The sequence below is a fragment of the Lepidochelys olivacea genome (assembly GCF_965140295.1).
Source record: "Lepidochelys olivacea isolate rLepOli2 genome assembly, chromosome: 2".
Taxonomy (NCBI): Eukaryota; Metazoa; Chordata; order Testudines; family Cheloniidae; genus Lepidochelys; species Lepidochelys olivacea.
Window position 1 is genome coordinate 121,307,138 of NC_140412.1, and position 19,128 is coordinate 121,326,265.

Sequence of the window (19,128 nt, forward strand, 5' to 3'; positions counted from 1 at the left end):
GTCTCGGAATGAAAGCGGGCAGCTTTGCAGCTGAAAAGGCCCGGACGCGATTGTCTTTGCAAAGAAAACACCCTCTCGCTTTCAGCGTCTGAAGATGAAGTGGGCGCTCTGCACCTGTAGGGAGTAATGCAAGCCGATGGGGTGTGTGTATACGGACATCTATTGTGCTTAGACTCCGTCCTGCAGGGTCAGCCTTAAAGGAAGCATCTGTTTCCAATTAGCAGGCTCCGAGCTCCTGCTCGAGACGAACACTGTTCCCGGGCAAGGAGGTGCCCTTTGAGCACCCGCTCCGCGAGGAACAGCCCGGCCCCAAGTTTGCTCCGTATCCCACTGAAACCACCTCCTCACGCACCACACGCTTTTTCCATTACACCTCTGGCAACTGCCTGCCTTTCACACAGGCACACAAAGAGCCTCTCTCTCCGGCAGCCCAGTTACTCCCAAACGGTGACAAGCTCGCTCAAGTCCCCACACATACACGCCCGTCATGAAATGGCTCTTGAATACGTTCAGGACCGTTTCTGGGGCTAATACACACACGATCGCGTTCAGACAGTGGTGCTCGAATCTCCTTGTGCCCCAACCTTTCCTTTTATAGGCTTAGACTGTCCCCCCTTCTAATCCTTATAGAACATTTACTTTTTAAACACACACACAGACAGGACAGGGAGAGAGAACATCAGCGTTCCAGTTATTTGCCAGTGTGTTCTGTAGTTGTCTAAAGGATCTAATTTTTATGTTTCTAAATGTGCTGCCTAAGACAGAAGTCTGGCAAATTTTCGAGACAGACAGTTAAGAAAAGAGTTAATTGCTGGGTGGTAGATCTTCAACCAAAGGGAAATGTATGGGCTCCACGACCTCTGGATAACCTGGGTACCTTGGCACGACATCTTTCAACAATATTTACTTACCTTGATGTTGCTATTTTATTTATTTCTCAAGGCATCTTTCGAGACGGTTGGAGCTCCTGGGTGAGCTCTAATTATAGTCAGCAGAAATGTGAATGGCTCAGTTCTATAGGAATTGGATCATAAAGGTGCTGAATAGGGAAGCTTATTGTATTTCTTCTCTCTCATGCACACAGGAACCGGCGTTTTCAAAAAAACAACCCCCTCTGACTAGTTTGAAAGATATTTGAGCAATTAGAAATTAATTTGCCATGGACCAAAGGCAATTTCACTGTTAAGTTATATCAGTTCAAACTTGGAAGAGTTTAAGTGGTGGAAATGGTACATTGGGGTGGAGGTAAGCAGCAGGAAATCAAAACAAGGAGTGTACAGAAAAGGAAGACTAGGGGAAAAGAGCTGGAGTAATGTTAGTGGCAAATTTTTTTTTGTTTGTTTGTTTTTGATTTTCTTTCATTTTAGTTGGGGAGAGCACTAAAATGCACTTCAGGTCCTTTGTAGAAAGATGATTTTTAATATCAAAAGGAAATTAACTGGAAAACCCATCTGTCAGATCCCAGCCAATATATTTCAGGTACATGATGAGGGGAAACAACCCTGGAGATAAACCTCAAATTTAAGAAAGTTAAACAGGAGCAGTAGTAAAGGTGTTTGAGATCTTCTCTTACTTGCAAATTAAAGGTCTGGAAATTAAATGTATATTTTAGACAAGTACATAAAATAAAATTAACTAAAGCCCCCCTAGCATTTTACACCGATTATGATTCTCCTCCAATCGATTATGTCCAACTAAGATGCAGACGGCAGCCTCCACCAACCGTCAGGAGTGATTTCTCTAGGGGAGATGAAGACCATTTGGTGGCAAAGAGCAGGCTCAGGCATTGGGGTTATTCTTCATGAGTTCCACATCAGCTTCCACCATCTCTTTCACCAACTCCTGCAAGAAGGAACAGCATGTGGTGGTTATTCTGGTCTTTTGGAAGACTCAAATGCCTGGTTTTTTTGTTTTTAAGTTTAATTGCCAATCCATTGTGCAATACTCAATGCACTAAAAACAAAACACCCCACCCCTCCAACCCCTCATTTTATGTATTTTTTCAATTATTATTTAACTTGTAGGCAAAAGTTAACTTTGATGTTAACAGCAGCAAACAGAAGTTCAGGACAGAAAATTCCAGGGGGCTGTCAAATACAGAGACAACTGAGCAGTAATTTAAAAAATACCACAATTTATGAGAAAAATGCCCTCCTGAAGGATCCAATATTAAAATAGCAGTGATACGAAATGTAAATGCTTTATTAATAGAAACCTTAGTTTGTTTTATTTGTGCATTTCCATGCTTTAAGTGAGTGCTGTGCTTCTTTTATACTGTTGTTTTTTTCTGCCATGGCTTGGCTTTTAAGGCTGGGACTCTAATTAAAGCTATTTTCCAAAATGTTCAGCACCACAATATTCAGTCCAATGATTTTACAGCATTCAATCCTTCAATATGAGCAGCTGGATTTTTAAATAGCCTTCATTTAATCATTATTGAAACTGTAATTTCTCTTTTTGTTCACCAGTTAAGAGCTTCCCTCTTTCCACAACGCAACACAAACAGGAATAAAACAATCCAGTAAGAGAACTTACATCAAAAGTGACTCTGGGCTTCCAATTCAGTTTTTGTTCTGCTTTGGTACGATCTCCTTGAAGAAAATCCTGGGAAAAGGAAAAGAAAAGAAACATTGTAGGACCTCTTTATGTGTTCCTTGTTGCAGTGTGTAAGGTTTGCCATTGCACTGCGTGCTCCTTATCTAAAGCATCTTGAGGCCCCCAGCAGCTGTAATTTGTCTTTAAAAGAATGAAGCTAGACTAAAAACCTTCAGGCTAACGAAACCATCGGCCTGACTCCCTTAACAGGTTGCAGTTGAGGTGGAAAGGTAAGGCAAGGGCCACACAACTGCTGACAGCTATTGTCTAGCACCACTTATACAAGAGACTCCTCTGTCCACACACATTTCCTTGCAAGTCCTGGGCTAGATCAGTGTCATTACAGGCCACACTTAGAAACTCTGACAAAAATCATTTATTTGTGATTGTGCAATTTCAGTTAAAGCTCAGATGCCTATAAATCACCAGGATGCACATTTAAGAAACCTTGCACAGGCCACTTAAAACGTAAGGAGTAATTCTTCTTTACATCAAACCTTATTGACTCTTTAATGGTAAACCCTTTACATTACATTGCCATATGGCCTGATCATACTACTAAGAGAGCTGTTTCAAATTATTGCATTTTTTCCCCCTTTTGGTTAAACAGAAGTAAATCACAAAGCAAACATGACAACTGAAATGTTCTCTTTCAAATAAAAAACATGTGATCATGGAAGGACTGTGCTGAATGGCTTTTAGAACCCATGTTACTGCATTGTTATAGGGCGGCGATAGCAGGTCCAGCAGATACGTGGAGAGTGAAAGCTTTTGGCACACTATTTTTTACAAGAAGTAACTTGAACATCCACATAGAAACTCCCCTGAAATAGTACATTACAGGAACCCAGACACTGTTAGGCTTGGATCATAAAGATGTGGTTGACTATTTAAAGTGCCACAAACACAAACATGCTGCATCTCTAATGAAACGGAAAGATATTTTGTTATTGTTTCTAGATTAAACATTAGTTATACAAATATCCCTTTGCTTGAATTTATGTACACAGCTCACCAAAAACACAATTCAAAGCTTTCTGTATGTGAAAGGATGGGGTATAATTCCACAGCTAATTGTCTTCTGCATCTTTGAGGTGGGGAGAAAAAGGTTTGGGATAAATTCTGCCCTCATGTTTGACTTCCGTGATGTAACACAGCAGGATTTGGTGTCTCTAAAATTGGGAAAATGTGGGGTTTTCCCCTCCTTCCTCCATCCTTTCTGACCAGTGGTGGAGCCAATGAGCACTTTGTGGCATTAGCTCTCCAAAAGAAGTACCGCTGCACACAGATACCATCTTCTTGCGTGTCTGTGATCATGCTAACTTCCAAAAATAGCCTCGCCCTGTGCCAAAGGTAGGAAATTCTTCTTCATAAGTGTGCTACGTAAAACTAGAGTTCCCTTCCAGGAGTAGAGGGAAAATCACCTCAGGTACTGTACTGCAGACGAGGCTGCGGGACAAACAGGTCTGCTGAGAATGTTCCAGGCAGCATTTTTAATAATTCAGTCTGTATGCTAAAAATAACATTGGCTTCCTCCAGAAAAGACTAAACAGCCAGATCCAAAACAAAATAAAATGACAAGCAAAATCATTTTCTTTTCCTAAGTTATCCTAAACATTTCCTATTGCAATTCTATCATGGCGTTTGGAAATTGCAGTAGACCTTTGGGCCCAAATTCGGTAAAACCCTTACCAATTTGAGTAACCCCATTGGAGTAATCAGATTATTCCTCCAAGTAAGGAATGCCCAAGTGAGCATAGCATTGCAAAATCTGGCCCTGAAATAGGAAAAAAAGAAAAGGAGGACTTGTGGCACCTTAGAGACTAACCAATTTATCTGAGCATAAGCTTTCGTGAGCTTATGCTCAAATAAATTGGTTAGTCTCTAAGGTGCCACAAGTCCTCCTTTTCTTTTTGCGAATACAGACTAACACGGCTGTTACTCTGAAACGCGAAATAGGAAAGACTCCCATTGTCTCTGATGGACTTTGGATCAGGTTCTAAATCCAAATGGAAGTATTAAAATGTATGCCCTCTCTCTCGTTTTAGTTTAACATGCATTACATATGTCTAGAAGAAAGAAAAACCCTCTTAAAATACAAATTTCTGTACAAAACCAGTTTCCTTTCAATCAATACTAATGCAAGCTGTTTTAAACATTTAAACCATTAGCTAGTAACTTAGTATTTTTAATATAATCTAATTTTAAAAGTCATAATAAAAGGTATATAATAAAACCAGAGTTTCATTTTTATAAAACACTGTATAAAGTAATAATTTTACATCCACAATCTTTATTTCAAAAACAGATTCTTTCAAAACCCTGCCAAATCTAGGGTATTGATTTTTATTTTTTTTTTACTCATTGTGGAAAAAGGTCAAGAGACAAGGTATGTCATTGTCTCATTGCACAGCAAATAAGTTTACAGGAAAACTACATATATGCTGCTTTTAAAAGGTTTGGGAGCAGTCTTTAAACTTCCTAACACAAATGTTCTCCTTTAAAACCATTCATTTCCAAAACGTTTTTTTGTTTTCAATTCAAACCCTCCATTCACAAACATAAGCACTCAATTGCTGATAAGCAAAAAATAAGATTTGTTTTTCAAGTCAATAAAAGTTCTGAAGTTGCAGTGAGTACAGCTGGATGGTATACAAGATAACACAGAAGCTAGTATATGAAATCAACATAAGAATATAAGATAAAAAACAAACGAGAAACCTTAAAGTTCACATACTTTTAACAATAAAATAGTAAAAGTACTCTGGTGCTTAGTTTGTAAAAAGATTTACTATATACAATAATACAATTTTCCCCATTTGACTCAGGTTAAAACATTTTAAATGACTTTCCTAGAGAAGTTTATATACTTTCTTGAAACCCTATTTTACAATAAGATTTAATTACAAACAACATTATATAATCAGAATTTCTTTCTGTGGATGTTTTAAGCTGTTCAGCTATAAAAGTTAGTAGATAGAAGATAACATGGATACGAAAAACAGTATTATAGTTTAAACCAATCATCATAACATTACACCTAAATTTGAGGATTGAATGTATTGTTAGTGAAAGCTTGAAACACAGAATGGAAATGTTCTTAATGATGCCTGGAAAAAGCTATTACTGACTAAAGGATTGTATTGCAGTCACGTTTGCTGTATTTTTCTACAAGTAGCGCATAATATGAAAACAAAGTAATTACAATTAAATAAGAGTATTTGAAAAAAAACTCTTGGAACTGAATCACTGCTTGTTTATGTAATTAAAGTCTTTCATTGAAACTAGAGCTGCACCTATTTAACTTTCAGATTTAGTCCGGTAAAGCCCTACTTTACCACTCCAGGGGCTTACAGCTTTTCAGTCCCAGGGCTTTACTTTCTGGAGGCACAACCAGACCAAAAACGTTTATGAAGGAAGAGGATGAGGTGAGTCCCACAAGGGGAAATGGATCTTTGTCGTTCTTGAAAGACAGCTGCTGCTGAATACAGACCAGCCAATATTCCTGTTTCTGATACCATAGCTGGTAAAGTATAGTCACATAGTATTTCTACAGGATTTTTTTTATCGTTGTGTTTTACACACACAATGTATAAAAAGAAAGTTCCTTGACTTCATGTAGAATTCAAGGGAATAGATAGGCAAGTAAGAAGTTTTTTGTTTTGTTTTTACCAAAGCTGAAAATGATGTTAATTGTTTTGTGTTATTTTACAGTACTTGGACTTTGCAAATAAAGTAACAGTGAAATGTTTAAGTATCCATTTTAGGAGGAAGTGCCATCCGACTCTTATTTTCCATGAAAAAGAAAATGAAGCATACAAATGGCACGTTTTACATGTGAGTTACAACTTGTTCTTGAATATGGAAAGCTGAGCAGTCGGTGAAGTAGCTAAAGGGGTAAAAGGCAACAGCCAAATTGTCTGTTGCCATTTAACACTATTGTAGAAATCTCTGACAGATTTAACTTCACTTAGCTGTGATATGATCTTCTCTCTAGGCCAGGGAAAAGAATGCATCTATCTGATATGATCTTTTCTGTTTGTCTAGCCCTCTCCCACTCTGTTTATAATTATAGCTTAAAGCCTAAATGTGCAAAAAACCAAAAACCACACCCCCAAAACCACCTCTAAATTTTATTAAACCTGATTTTATGGAGATTCGGTTTTATAGTCCAAACCAAGCTAAAACAAACAAACAAAAAGGTACACACATGAGTACAGAGAAACTTGTTGTGTAGTGTGGCCTGGTATTTTTTAAAGAGTTATAAAACCCAGATAAAAAAATGTAAAATATTTCTGTGTAAAGATCACATTTCCTCAGCTCTGGTTCTGAGTGTCATCACTACTTTTATTTTGACTCATTAGGTGAATGATCTGGTTTCACTGTGCAATTTATTACTAATTCAATTAAATTTAACTGAAAATTTGAAAAGCCTCAAGACAACATGAGGGGAAAAAAAGGCATACAGATTGCTTAAAAGTACTGTAAGTTTTCTCCTAATACTACACTTGATCTGATAACATTTAGATTAATTCATTTAACTCAGCATCTAGGGTCAGATTCTGCCCCCAGTTACACCAGTGTAAATCCAGAGCAAATCTAATGAGATTATAGGTGCTATAAAAAACCTAGGAAGTCAATGGCAAAAACTCCCATTGACTTCAATGAAGATAGGATTTCATCCCTAAAATAGACAGAGTTGACCTAAATTGTAATAGTGCTGCAGTCAGAAAGTTGTGGTGGTCACATTCACAAGATGATGCGTAAGGCTTTCTCGAAGCTGACTTTTTATGTCACAGATCTTTTATAAACTGATAAAGGGGTTAGCCGAAGCTCTGAAAAGTCACCAAAGGAAGTGCCTGTCTTTGCCTGAGAAAGGTTGTCAGAATTGGGCTTCTAGGTCAGAAAGTTTTCAAGAATGTAGTAATTTGAATACAAGGTTTCCTTAAACCCCATTTTTCTCCTCTATCCTATGTATTTCCTCTTGAGACAGCCCTCTCATCTTTGACTCATGCTATGAAAAAAACAACCATTTAAGAAGTCTGCAATAGTGTACAATTTCTCCATTTCTGTAATTTTGGGGGGCACATGCGGAGGCCATTTGAGCTTCCCCTATAAGTATTTTATTACACAGAATATTATTCTCTCTTCAGGTACTTTTTGGAGCAGTTTTCATATGTATTTGTACTGAGAGACCATGTAACGCAGCTCATTGACAGGTCAGCCCCATAGCATGTTTGGGTGTCTGCTACACGTCACTGTTAAAACATAGCAGACTTTGTTAAATAGTTTCCTGAAATCAGTTAGTTAGGGAGGAGATTGATCAACCAGACAACCCATGATACTCAAGATGGATGCATCACTAACTGCATCAATTGCTGTCGCCCTTATCTTCTATTCCCCTAACACTCCCATTACTTGTCACCAGGCTGTGTTATACTGTGTGTCTTAACTAAGGCCCTGTTCCTGAAAAGACTTAAGCATGTGAACAGTCCCCTTGACTTAAATGGAAATACTCACTGTGTAAAGTTAATCATGTGTGTAAATCTGCAAGATTGGAGCCAAAGAGCCTCAAAGCACATATTACTAGGTATAGTACTACTGGGAATAGTACCACTGAGCTCAAATGAAGACCTACATGGAACTAATCACAATAGTTTGGCAGTAGGTGCTTGCAGCCCTTATACTTATGATTTTCAAGGCAAGGGACGCTGTCCTTAATTTGTCTGTAAAGTGCCATACACACTTATCATGCCATGGAAATAATAATATATAATAAAACAACTGGTTTCAGAATAACAGCTGTGTTAGTCTGTATCTGCAAAAAGAACAGGAGTACTTGTGGCACCTTAGAGACTATTCCTGTAAGCACTGTAAATAAGAAGGGAGTGTTAAGATGAAGTGTGTCAATGAGGAAAGCCCAAAATCTACACACACACACACAGAGAAAATATCTTGAATTTAAGAAGGGCAGTTATGGAGTGGCATTCAGTTTTCATTTTCCACCACTATTCTTAGAAAAGCAAAGTTGTGGAACAGTTAACGTATCAAGGGAATAAAAGAATGCCAGTGAATTTGGTTCCCTATCTAAATTTGTTTTAAAGTGGCATGAGCAGGCTAGCTTTCACTGTTGCGTCAGTGATTCCTCCCCCCCGAAATATAGTACTTTTCACAAAGAGCCCTAGAGAAAGACAAGGGCAAATGCCTATATGGTGGAAACCGCTCAGACTGACCTTGGATATTGTGAAACTCCATTTGCAATGAAATCCTGACCTTTTTCCTAAGTGTATTTTAATATGCAGAAATTGTTTGCTTAGGAAACTTCACGTATAATCCAACAGTTCTGTGGAATAGACGGACTTTAGCATGGGGCTGATTTTGAGAGGTGCTGAGCACTTGCATTTGTGATTGACTTTGGTGGGCTAGGGGTGCTCACTACCTTCAGGATAAGGCCCAATCAAAGAGTTCCATTGTATGAACTAATATAAACTAAACATAAATCGAATGAGATCAGCCTTTCCTCTTGTACCACAAACCAGACACATTACAGCAGTGTCTTTAATTGATCTGTTTGATAATCTTCAATTTGATCAGCCTCAAAAGAGGCAGGCATGAGAACTCACAGCAGTAATAAACAGAAGGGTGATAATTAGTCATGAATATTCTCTCTCCTCTCTTCCTCCCCTCCCCCACCACTTTCCCACTTCATTGCTGCGTATCAGCACAAATTGAAGCTGAAGCCAGACCTCTCTTTTAATGACAGGGGTGATAAGAGACACGAAGAAAACAGCAAACTGTCTGGTCTGCTCAGGAAGTTGGGAATCAGTGGCATTGTCCATCAGGGAGGCCAACAGAATGCCGTCAGTGCTAAAACAATGCTTCAGCTCAACTTCAGGGAAATTGAGTCAGTCAGCACTGGCTTGGACAAGCACACTGACATTGGAGATAAAATGGCAAATGGAGCAAAAGAGAGGGAGCTGACCCTCTGCGTGGTATGAGTCTCGTTGCCAGGGCTTTATCACTTTGATGGAGGCAGTGCACAAGTTAATCAACACGAGAGCATAATGCATATGTACCTCTTAGGAGAGCATATGCAGACGTTAGGTTACTACACTTATTATCTTTGTGCAAAAGTCAACTGAGTTACATGCCTAATATGGTCAAGTATTAGTCACTCTTTTAATTTCCCAGATGAAGCCTGAGAAAATGTCTTGGCAAAAATTAGTCTTTGGTCCAGATAAAATTCCTCCTGAGTTTGGGCTGGATGAGAAGACCACTGACTTTAAAGGGCTTTGAATCAGGCTTTCAGTTGCTCAACACAAGTGTTCTTTACTGGAGATTTTTATAGGCCAGCTACTGTTACAGTGTATCCAGTTTGAGCCCAGATACTCTTCAGGAACATGAGATTCATGTATGGACAGTGACGTATGTAAACATGTGGAATAGTCTCACAAGGAGAGTACAAGAAGCCGTACAACTCAGGACTTTTGAAAACTAGACTGGACACTAGAGATGGAATCCTGGCCCCACTGAAGGCAATGCAAAACTATAATTGACATCAGTGGGGCCAGGATTTCACCCTAGAAATGTACCATAGGGCACAATCCTGCATTTGCATGGAGATAAACTGGGTGAGCCAACTCCAGCTTCTATGATTCTATAAACACAATGATAATCCCAGTTTGGGACTCTGCAGACACCAATGAAGGCTTCCACTTAATGAGATCTTTTGAAGTGTAACAGGTGCCGATGATAAGAACGATGAGAATTCTAGGGAAGATGAATAAAATTAAATCAACTACACTTGCACGTACCATTTATTATGTAAATCCTGAGTATGGTGAAAAAAAGAAACTTAAAACATGGGACAATATACTATTTTGTAAAAAGAAAAAGAGTACTTGTGGCATCTTAAAGACTAACAAATTTATTTGAGCATGTGCATATATACAAATTTAAAACACACACACACACACATTGGTTAAATAAGTGGCCACATTGCAGCTGAAGGCTGAAATCTTAATTACAATGCATTGATTTTTGCTTCCCCCCACTGCAACATAGAAAACTTATTCAAGCAGGCTTTGTCTATATTAGAAAGTTGTACTGCTTTAACTACACTGGTCTAGTTAAAGTGATATAACTCCCCCGGTGTGGATGCAGTTATAGTGGTATAAAGATACTTTATACCGTATTCCCATATGGAAGGGGAATAATTACAAATCACCTTTATATCAATATACATTCATCCACACTAAAGCTTTCACCACTAATGAATTCAGTCCAAAAAAAAAAAAAAAATCACACGCCTAACTGAAATAGTTATACCAGTAAAACTTCTAATGGTAGACCAGACCTTAAAGATGCACATGTAAATACACATTCTTTCTCTCTGATATTGTGTATCCAGCCAGCCAGCTCCACACATGTGCACAGAAAAAAACCTTTGGGTTAACTTGCAAAAAAATCTGAAAAGTAAATAACTTGAAACCACATTTTATGACAAACAAAACTGAGTTGTTCAAATCTTCTAGAGAAATTTAGTGAGCTTTACTGATAGTGGGATCCTTTTAGAAGGCAGCAGAGAGGCAAAATGAGAAGAGGTCATTTCCAATTGTGACATAACAGAAGAATACCATTCTAGCTATCAGCCCATCTTTTCATTAATAAATCCATTTTTTTGTTGTTAATTACTGAACTGTATTATGTTGTAGCTTGTGTTCCATTATGCCCTGATCTTTTGAAAACTCTTGTGGAAGTGAATGGGACTTTTACTTGCGTAAGGAATAAAGAATTGGGTAAACACATTCTGATCCTACAAGCACTTGTTACCAGGCAGAGAGCTTATTATTGCGGGTGAGAGGCTCTTTAAATGTAATTGCCATAGATAATTTTTAATTATGTCTGAAGATTATTTTCCTCATCATTTCCTCTTCCTGTCATGTTTTTCATGTGTTTTTACTATATTGTTAAAGTTGTTTGATTTCACGGGGATTAATTATGTAGTAAGAAATGTGAACGAAGGTGGTGGAATCAGGTATTCAATGCTTATAAGGCAAGCTGCTGATGCATGCTTAAAAACCTTTGACACATTCACTGATCTGCTCAGCAAGGTGAAAATGAAAACTGGCCTACTGCTATATTGCTAAATTTTAACTCTGCCACAGAAATACAGTGCATCACTTTTAAAAACCATTTATTCATTTAAGAAGTGTTAGTAGGTTTGCCAGTCATTGCTACGTAAGTATCAGAAACGAAAATGATAATCACAACAGTGAGCTTGTTATTTACCATTGTGGACCGCATCCAATACTACCTTTATGACCCTGAGGATGTCATATGGGCCACAGCTGTGTGTTGATTGGGTCGCAAGTGGCCCACGGGCCACAGGTTGAGAACCACTGGTTTAGAGAAATGTTGTAAAGTAATAGAATAATCAAATCTCTATTTAACAGGGTATTACCATATTACAGAGTTAACCTCTTTACAACATCCAAGCCATGTGATTAATGGGGATTTCATTAATTTGAGTGAAACTACTGTCTCTACTCATATTTAGCAAGCCAGGCATTTCTATCAAAAATTATTTAAAAAAATTGGACAGGTGTGCTCTCTCCCCCCCATCCCCCCCGGGGGTGGATGCACAGTGTTAGATATTTGGTTACCATTTAATCAAAATTCAAAGAATCTATCTGTCCTCTGTCTATTTTTCTGGGTACATTATTGATGTATTAATTTTTCCATAACAACCTCCTAAATTTTTGGGAACCATTTCTCTAGTTCTGGGCTATTTTTCTTATTCCAATTAGAGGTTATCAGTAGGCTAGTGGCTGCTAACACATGAAAGATTAACTCTCATTTCTTTGAGCATGACCATTTCTGCTAAGAAATCTCCAGAGATTATTTTGATACAGACCTAGGGTTGAAGCATTTCACAGAAAAAGAATCCTCCTGTCCTCCACAATGGATAATAAAATCTGAGTTTCATTTTGTCTTTGGACATGTCACCTCCAATATTTCCCTTTACGGACTCACACTTATATCATGACTGCTTGACAAAAATACCCAAACTAGTATATTTTAATTCTATAATATGGATGTCTAAAGGTACATCCCTATCACTCTTCTACCATCACTACTTTGTGATGATGTAAATGTAATATCTGATGAAGGAGAATGTAATTCACTTTTTATTCAACAAAAACCTCTTTTTTTTAAATAAAAACATTCTCCCTCCCCCCAAATTTGAGTTTAATCAAAAAGCCATTTTCTGTCTAAAAACATTTTGATGGACACATTCCAACAGCTGTGATCATCATATATTATCTCCCTTTCTTGGATATATGTTTAGTTAATAACCTCAAACAGTTAAAGGCTAAGTTGTGACTTGGACTACAGGCCTGGGCTGAAAAGTAAAAACCCCTTTTACACTGCTACCGTGGCTCTTCGGACCTTGGATTCACTTACTTTCTACCCAGAAGCAGGTGGGCAGGAAGCCGGAGGAGAGGGAAGAGGTGGGGAATGAGTGGGTTCTTGTATCCACCCACTCATGTGGCGTCAGCATGAGAGGGGGGGTTAATAATTTGCTGTGTTACAGGCCAATATATATCCCGGAGCCACAATTCCTTTCCTTGCACAAAACAACTATATGCTGCCCCTTGTTATTGGTTGTGTCCTAGAGACACAATCTAGCCCTAAATGTCGTCATTACCAATCATACTTGATTAATTGTCTATAAGCACTCTTTCTATCTGCATCTCAATCAGTCACTGACAATTGTCAGAATCAGATATCAGTAGACGATAACTGGAGATAATGTAGGATTTTAATGTTTAAAAGAGACGCTCAAGAGTTATGTTTATCTTACGTGCCAAACAGCCACAAAAATTACCTGTATTTAAAGAAAGCCATTTAAATGTGCAAAGAGAAAAACAACCGGGGGGCGGGGGGGGAAAGGGGCGCTATGGGCCCCTCCATGAAGCTGGCACATAGGTTGCTTTATTTTCCCTCAAACACTTCTCATTACAAAACAAATGATCCATGAAAGGGTTAAAGTAAAGCACGGTAGGATAATTTTACATTCTGAACATGTCCTGAACGTATTCTTCAGCATGCTCGATAGAGAAGGAAATCCAAGCAGTGGCCTTTCACATGACATCATAAAAGCCTAATTTATCACCAGCCACCAAACATCTAGAAAATCATAACATCCTTTCAGGAAAACCATGTGCAAAATAATCAGATTTACTTTGATGAAAGCTTTAGAATACAAGTCCAAGTAGGACGCTACAAATAGTAACCCTTTGCAGGTACTTGCCACAGCTAACACCTCAGACTCATGTTTTGCCCAATAGGAGGCTGCTGTATTTCCTGCTCATAAATAAATTTATTTTTATATTGTATATGTATGCCACCAAATCAGACTGTTGAAGACAAAGGGTCAGATCCTGGCCAACGTGAAGTCTGCTGTGCACCACTCTGGTGACAGAAAGCAGCTTTAAGAATGGCCTAAGTGGCCAACTGAGGACCTCCTTTGCATAGGAAGATCCCTCCAGCAGTGCAGAGATGATTTAGATGGTCTTATGCTCCCCTAACCCTCACAGTCCTGGGGCAGGTGCCTCAGGGCTGTAGTCTGAGCACTGCTTTTATGATCCTTAGCTACTGGAATGGCCACTGGAGTGGAAATTTGGTATAAAGACACCATTGCCTCCCTCCCCTTTTGGTTTCTGAGCTGAGCATGCTCAAATAGCTCCAAGAGCTGGGCTCACAATTTAATCTAGGGATCTCAAACTCAAATCACCACAAGGGCCACATGAGGACTAGTTCATTGGCCCGAGGGCCACATCACTGACACCTTTTCATATAAAGATACAAAAGCCCCCCATGTCTTCCGCTTGCCCTGCCCCCACTCCACTCCTTCCATGAGGCCCCACCCCTTCCTTGCCCCCATTCCAACCCCTTCCCCAAAGTACCCACCCCAACTCCACCCCTCCCCGCTCCTATTCCAACCCCTTCCGCAAATCCCTGCCCCTTCTCCGCCGCCTCCCCTGAGCACGCGGCTCCCCGCTCCTCCCCCCTCCCTCCTGGAGAGCGCTAAGCGCCTGGAGGTAGGCAGACGAGCGGGGATGCGGGGCGCTGGGGGGTAGGGAGGGAGGCCAAGTGAGGGGAGCTTGGTGGCAGCAGGAAATAACTCTGGGAGGGGGCAGGGAGCTTGGTGGGCTGCAGCAAATAACTCCACCCGCTGTTTGAGACCCCTGATCTAATTCATCAAAAAAGGCTCACTTATACATTACATGGCCTGATTTTCAGCGCCAAGCACCTGCAGCTTGTTGAGTTCAGTCGGAGATGTGGGTGCTCAACACCTCTGAAAATCAGGCTGCACAGTCACATCAGCCTGTAGTTGGAGTACGAGGGAATATCTCTGAGTTAGTTGTGGATCATCCTCAAGGTTGGCTGAAGTGTTCTACCAACATCATTTGTTAAATGCAATGACAAAAATTTGAATCCTAATCTGGGCACAAGGAAGCCCTCCACACACCATTACCTACACACTGCATGTAAGTTGTACATTTCATCCGAGGATCCAAAAATACTTTACAAAGATGAGAGATAGTTCTGTCTGTCTATCCAGCACTCAAGGCATTCAGTGTATTCTAAATGGGTGGTTTTTTTGGCTCAGTGAAAATACACATGGACTTATCATAATGTTATTCTAAATCTCCAGTTAACATTAATTCAAGAAGTGAAACATGACTGCAAAATCAAATGATCTTGCATTTACAAAATAAAACAAATGAGTGCATTTCTTTGATTTAAAAATTAGGTATTCTAGAACATAAAATATGTGCATTGTCATATATTAAGTAAACAACATATTTAAAACTCTCATTGGCCTTTGAGCGAACTGGCCAGCATTTATGTAACATTCTTGGACTGTAACAGTAAATTCAGATAACTGAGCAAAGTGCCTTCGAATCTGGCCTTAGAACTCTTACTTACTGGTCAAAGCCCAAGTCTTGCTGATGTGACATGAAAAAATAAACTTACTTATTGTTTTATGTTTTCAGAGATTTGTAATAAAAGCAAATTCTTATGTTACTAGTCAACTTTTGAGAATGAAAACAGGAATACTATGCACAAAGGATGCTGGATCCAGGGAAGGACACAAGCTCCCTATGCAGGAAAGGTTAGGGAAATTTTTCAGAACACTTTTTTTCTTTCTCTCTCTCTCTCTCTTCTTTAAAAGGAACAAACAAAGACAACAACACAACAAATCACCATAAACCACAAATTCAATAAAGCTAATAAAATTATCTTTCGGTAAAATAAGACAAACATTTCTTCCATCTTCTCCTTTTTCTATTCCTCTTTCGCAACTTCATTTTCAGGCATTCTTTCTTCAGCGTTTGTACTTTCCCACAGACTACCTGGGCCAAATTAAGCATGGGGTAAGAGGTTTCATTCTCCACAGACTTCTGGGGAGTTGCACTTGCTTACATCAAGTCTGAATTTGGCCCATTTTCTCTATTTTTTTTCACTCTTCGGAAATGTTTTAGGTTTTTCCCACTTGTTAAACCTAGTTTCTCTCTTTTTCAAGACATTTTTTCATTTCTGATTTGATGTTTCTCTCCCTTTCTCTCTAACTCAATCTCTCTCACATTTCTCTGTTGAGCACTATTTCCTTCCCACATTTCCCATACCTTAGTTTCCCTCCATGCTCTCCAGTCACCTCGTAGTGAGATGCCCCTACTGGTCCTTTCCCCTCTTTTCTTCAACACTGATTTTTCATACTTCGTTCTCATGTTATTTTTCTCCATAGGTATTTTCCACCTCCAACTTCTTCTGCTCTGGTCTTCTCTCCCTATTCCCCGAACCTCATTTCCTTTTTACTTGTCCTCCCAGGGACTCTTGTGGTTCAATGATGTGTGGTAACTGCAAACCAAATTCCATCAGCCTCTGAATTTTGATGAATATTTTGCAGAGGGTGAGAGAAATTGCAGTGCCATCCACACAATGCAGATGAGCTGATACGGCTAAAACTACTATAGCATCTGGAAGCAAATGAAAAAAAAAGCACGCAAGATTCACTGAAGTCTAAGGGGCATCTTCTCACCTACAGTAACAAAAACAGACATTTACTACTATTACTGTTCACAGAAGTTGCCTACGAGTGAGGCTTCCATAAATTTGTCAATGCACTCATCATATATACATTAAACATATGCATAATATACTCCACTCCTTTTCACAGCATTGCTAAATGCAAAAAGCGCTTCTTTAAATTTGTTCTCTCTATGACCTTCTTCGCATAACTACCTTCAGTTAAATCAAGAAAGGACTTTTTGATCTGCTACCAAAAAAACCTTGATTATTTCACTCTGTAGCAGTCGAATAAGACAAGGCATTACAAAAAGGGGAAAATTAACATTTTCTAGTGATCCTTCCTTAATTACCAAACCTCTTTTAAGTCCAAGAGAAAAAGAAGTCCAGAGCAATTTTCTGTGGAGCTCTATATGCAACAGTGGGCATTGAGTTGGAATCTCCCTAAGGCATCACCTGTGTGATATTTGAAATGCAAGATGCATCCATTACTTAATTATCCTGTGATTAAACTGTCCCTTAGACATTCAAACAGTAACCTACTGCCAAGTTTCAGGCTGAATTATTCTTCAATCAGGCTATAGATGGCCTCATCCTCCCCTGATATTCAATTGTCCCCCCCATTCTTATTAGTTTTCATTTACATGGTGGTAGCACACAGAGGCCAGGCAGATGTTCCATTCTACATTTCCAATACATGTAATAAATGACAGTCCCTACTTCAAAAAGCTGTCAGAATCAAATGTACTCCTGAAAAATGCAAGCAGAATACTTCTAAATCTCATTTCTTCTCTCCTGGGTAGGTCACTTATAATTCCTACCATTCGGCTTATTTGATTTTATCTATTTCCAAAGTCAGGGGGCAATATTACCCAACACAGAGAACAAGGACTGACAGAACTGTCATGTATCTGTGGAGAAACTAAAAAGCAGCTGAAATAATGGGCTAGATAAATATCTCGGTAGTTTTATTCTGCTAGTAATGTGAGCAAGGCTCAAAGTAGAACTATTGCTGATAAATCAAAGTAGTTCTGGATTAAAATAGCAATCTAATGTGACTATAAGAGACCCCCAGAGAAGGAGGACATGTGAGACTAGGACAATGTACCTTAGGATCATATTTTGCTCTTTCTGTTAAATAGATTTGCACTCTAGGCGATGGGATTTCCAGATCCTCACTTCTACTAAATATGGTCAATGTTTAAATAAATACAGTCAATACAGAAATATCTGCTTTCCGATCTTTGCGTCTACTTATGTGTTTTGCTCTGTCTGACTAATCTGAGAATGACTTCTAACTCACCTCTCTGTTGGACATAATGTAAAACAGAATAGCAACAGTGATTGATATCTTGGGACAGATTTTCATAACAGTGTGTATGCATTGCTGACCTATTTGCTGGCCAACTGCATATTAAAATGACCAGTTAGATAACTAACTGGCCATTTGCACATGCAATTACTATTGTGTGTGATCTGTATGATCAATCATGGTTACTTGCATGCAAAAATTAGGCACATAGGTCCTGATTCTCCATTACCCTGTATCTTAGATAGTCGTTTATACTCCTGCATAAAGTTGGTATGAGATGCTACAAACCTGATTAAGTAAGTGTTTTACACTCATTTTGCACATGCTTTGCATAGGCGCGGACTAGACAAGGTACAATGCAGTGAAGATACATGTTCATAAATGCATGCACAGAATTAAGAAAATCTAGTCCCCTATTATGAGTATATGTTCATCAGAAATGACAATGTACAACATATTCAATAAACGTATGACAAGACAAAGCAGCATATATAAGGATTATCCAATTCACATAGACTAACATTTGAAAATTTGGGTGCCTAAAGCTAGGCACCAACATTCATATTTAGACACCTAATGAAAAGTTCAGGTATCTTCAGAGGTCTGCAGGAACTGTAGTTTTCAGCACCTTTGAAAATAAATCCCCTTTGCCCAGATGCCGAAATATAGATTTAGGCACCTAATTTTACATACCTAACGTTGAAAGTTTTGACCATATTGCGTACTCGTAACTGTTAGAATCACAAACTAAGTAAACCCCAGCAGTTCAATAAAACTCTCCAATATGTCTAGCAGCATATTGTGTATAAATAATTTCCATTCTTTTGTGTTCTCATATATATGACCACATCCTGATTTACTATGCAGGCAAACTCCCACCGAAATAAACAGGAATGTGGCCAAGTAAGAATAATAGAATCATAGAATATCAGGGTTGGAAGGGACCTCAGGAGGTCATCTAGTCCAACCCCCTGCTCAAAGCAGGACCGATCCCCAATTAAATCATCCCAGCCAGGGCTTTGTCAAGCCTGACCTTAAAAACTTCTAAGGAAGGAGATTCCACCACCTCTCTATGTAATGCATTCCAGTGTTTCACCACCCTCCTAGTGAAAAAGTTTTTC

The 19,128-nt window shown here is 39.0% G+C and overlaps 1 protein-coding gene across 2 annotated transcripts in view; it reads right to left on the minus strand.

Moving 5' to 3' along the window:
* Positions 1 to 1,399: 1,399 nt before the first annotated feature.
* GMDS (GDP-mannose 4,6-dehydratase) overlaps positions 1,400 to 19,128 on the minus strand; it is a 549,352-nt gene continuing 531,623 nt past the window's right edge. For both annotated transcript variants that reach the window (XM_084619255.1, XM_084619256.1), the window contains exons 10-11: positions 2,536 to 2,604; positions 1,400 to 1,842 (exon numbers count right to left, since the gene is read on the minus strand). In XM_084619255.1, the coding sequence (XP_084475381.1) occupies positions 1,780 to 1,842; positions 2,536 to 2,604 (132 nt within the window). In that variant the 3' untranslated portion in view covers positions 1,400 to 1,779. The remainder of the gene's footprint in view (positions 1,843 to 2,535; positions 2,605 to 19,128) is intronic.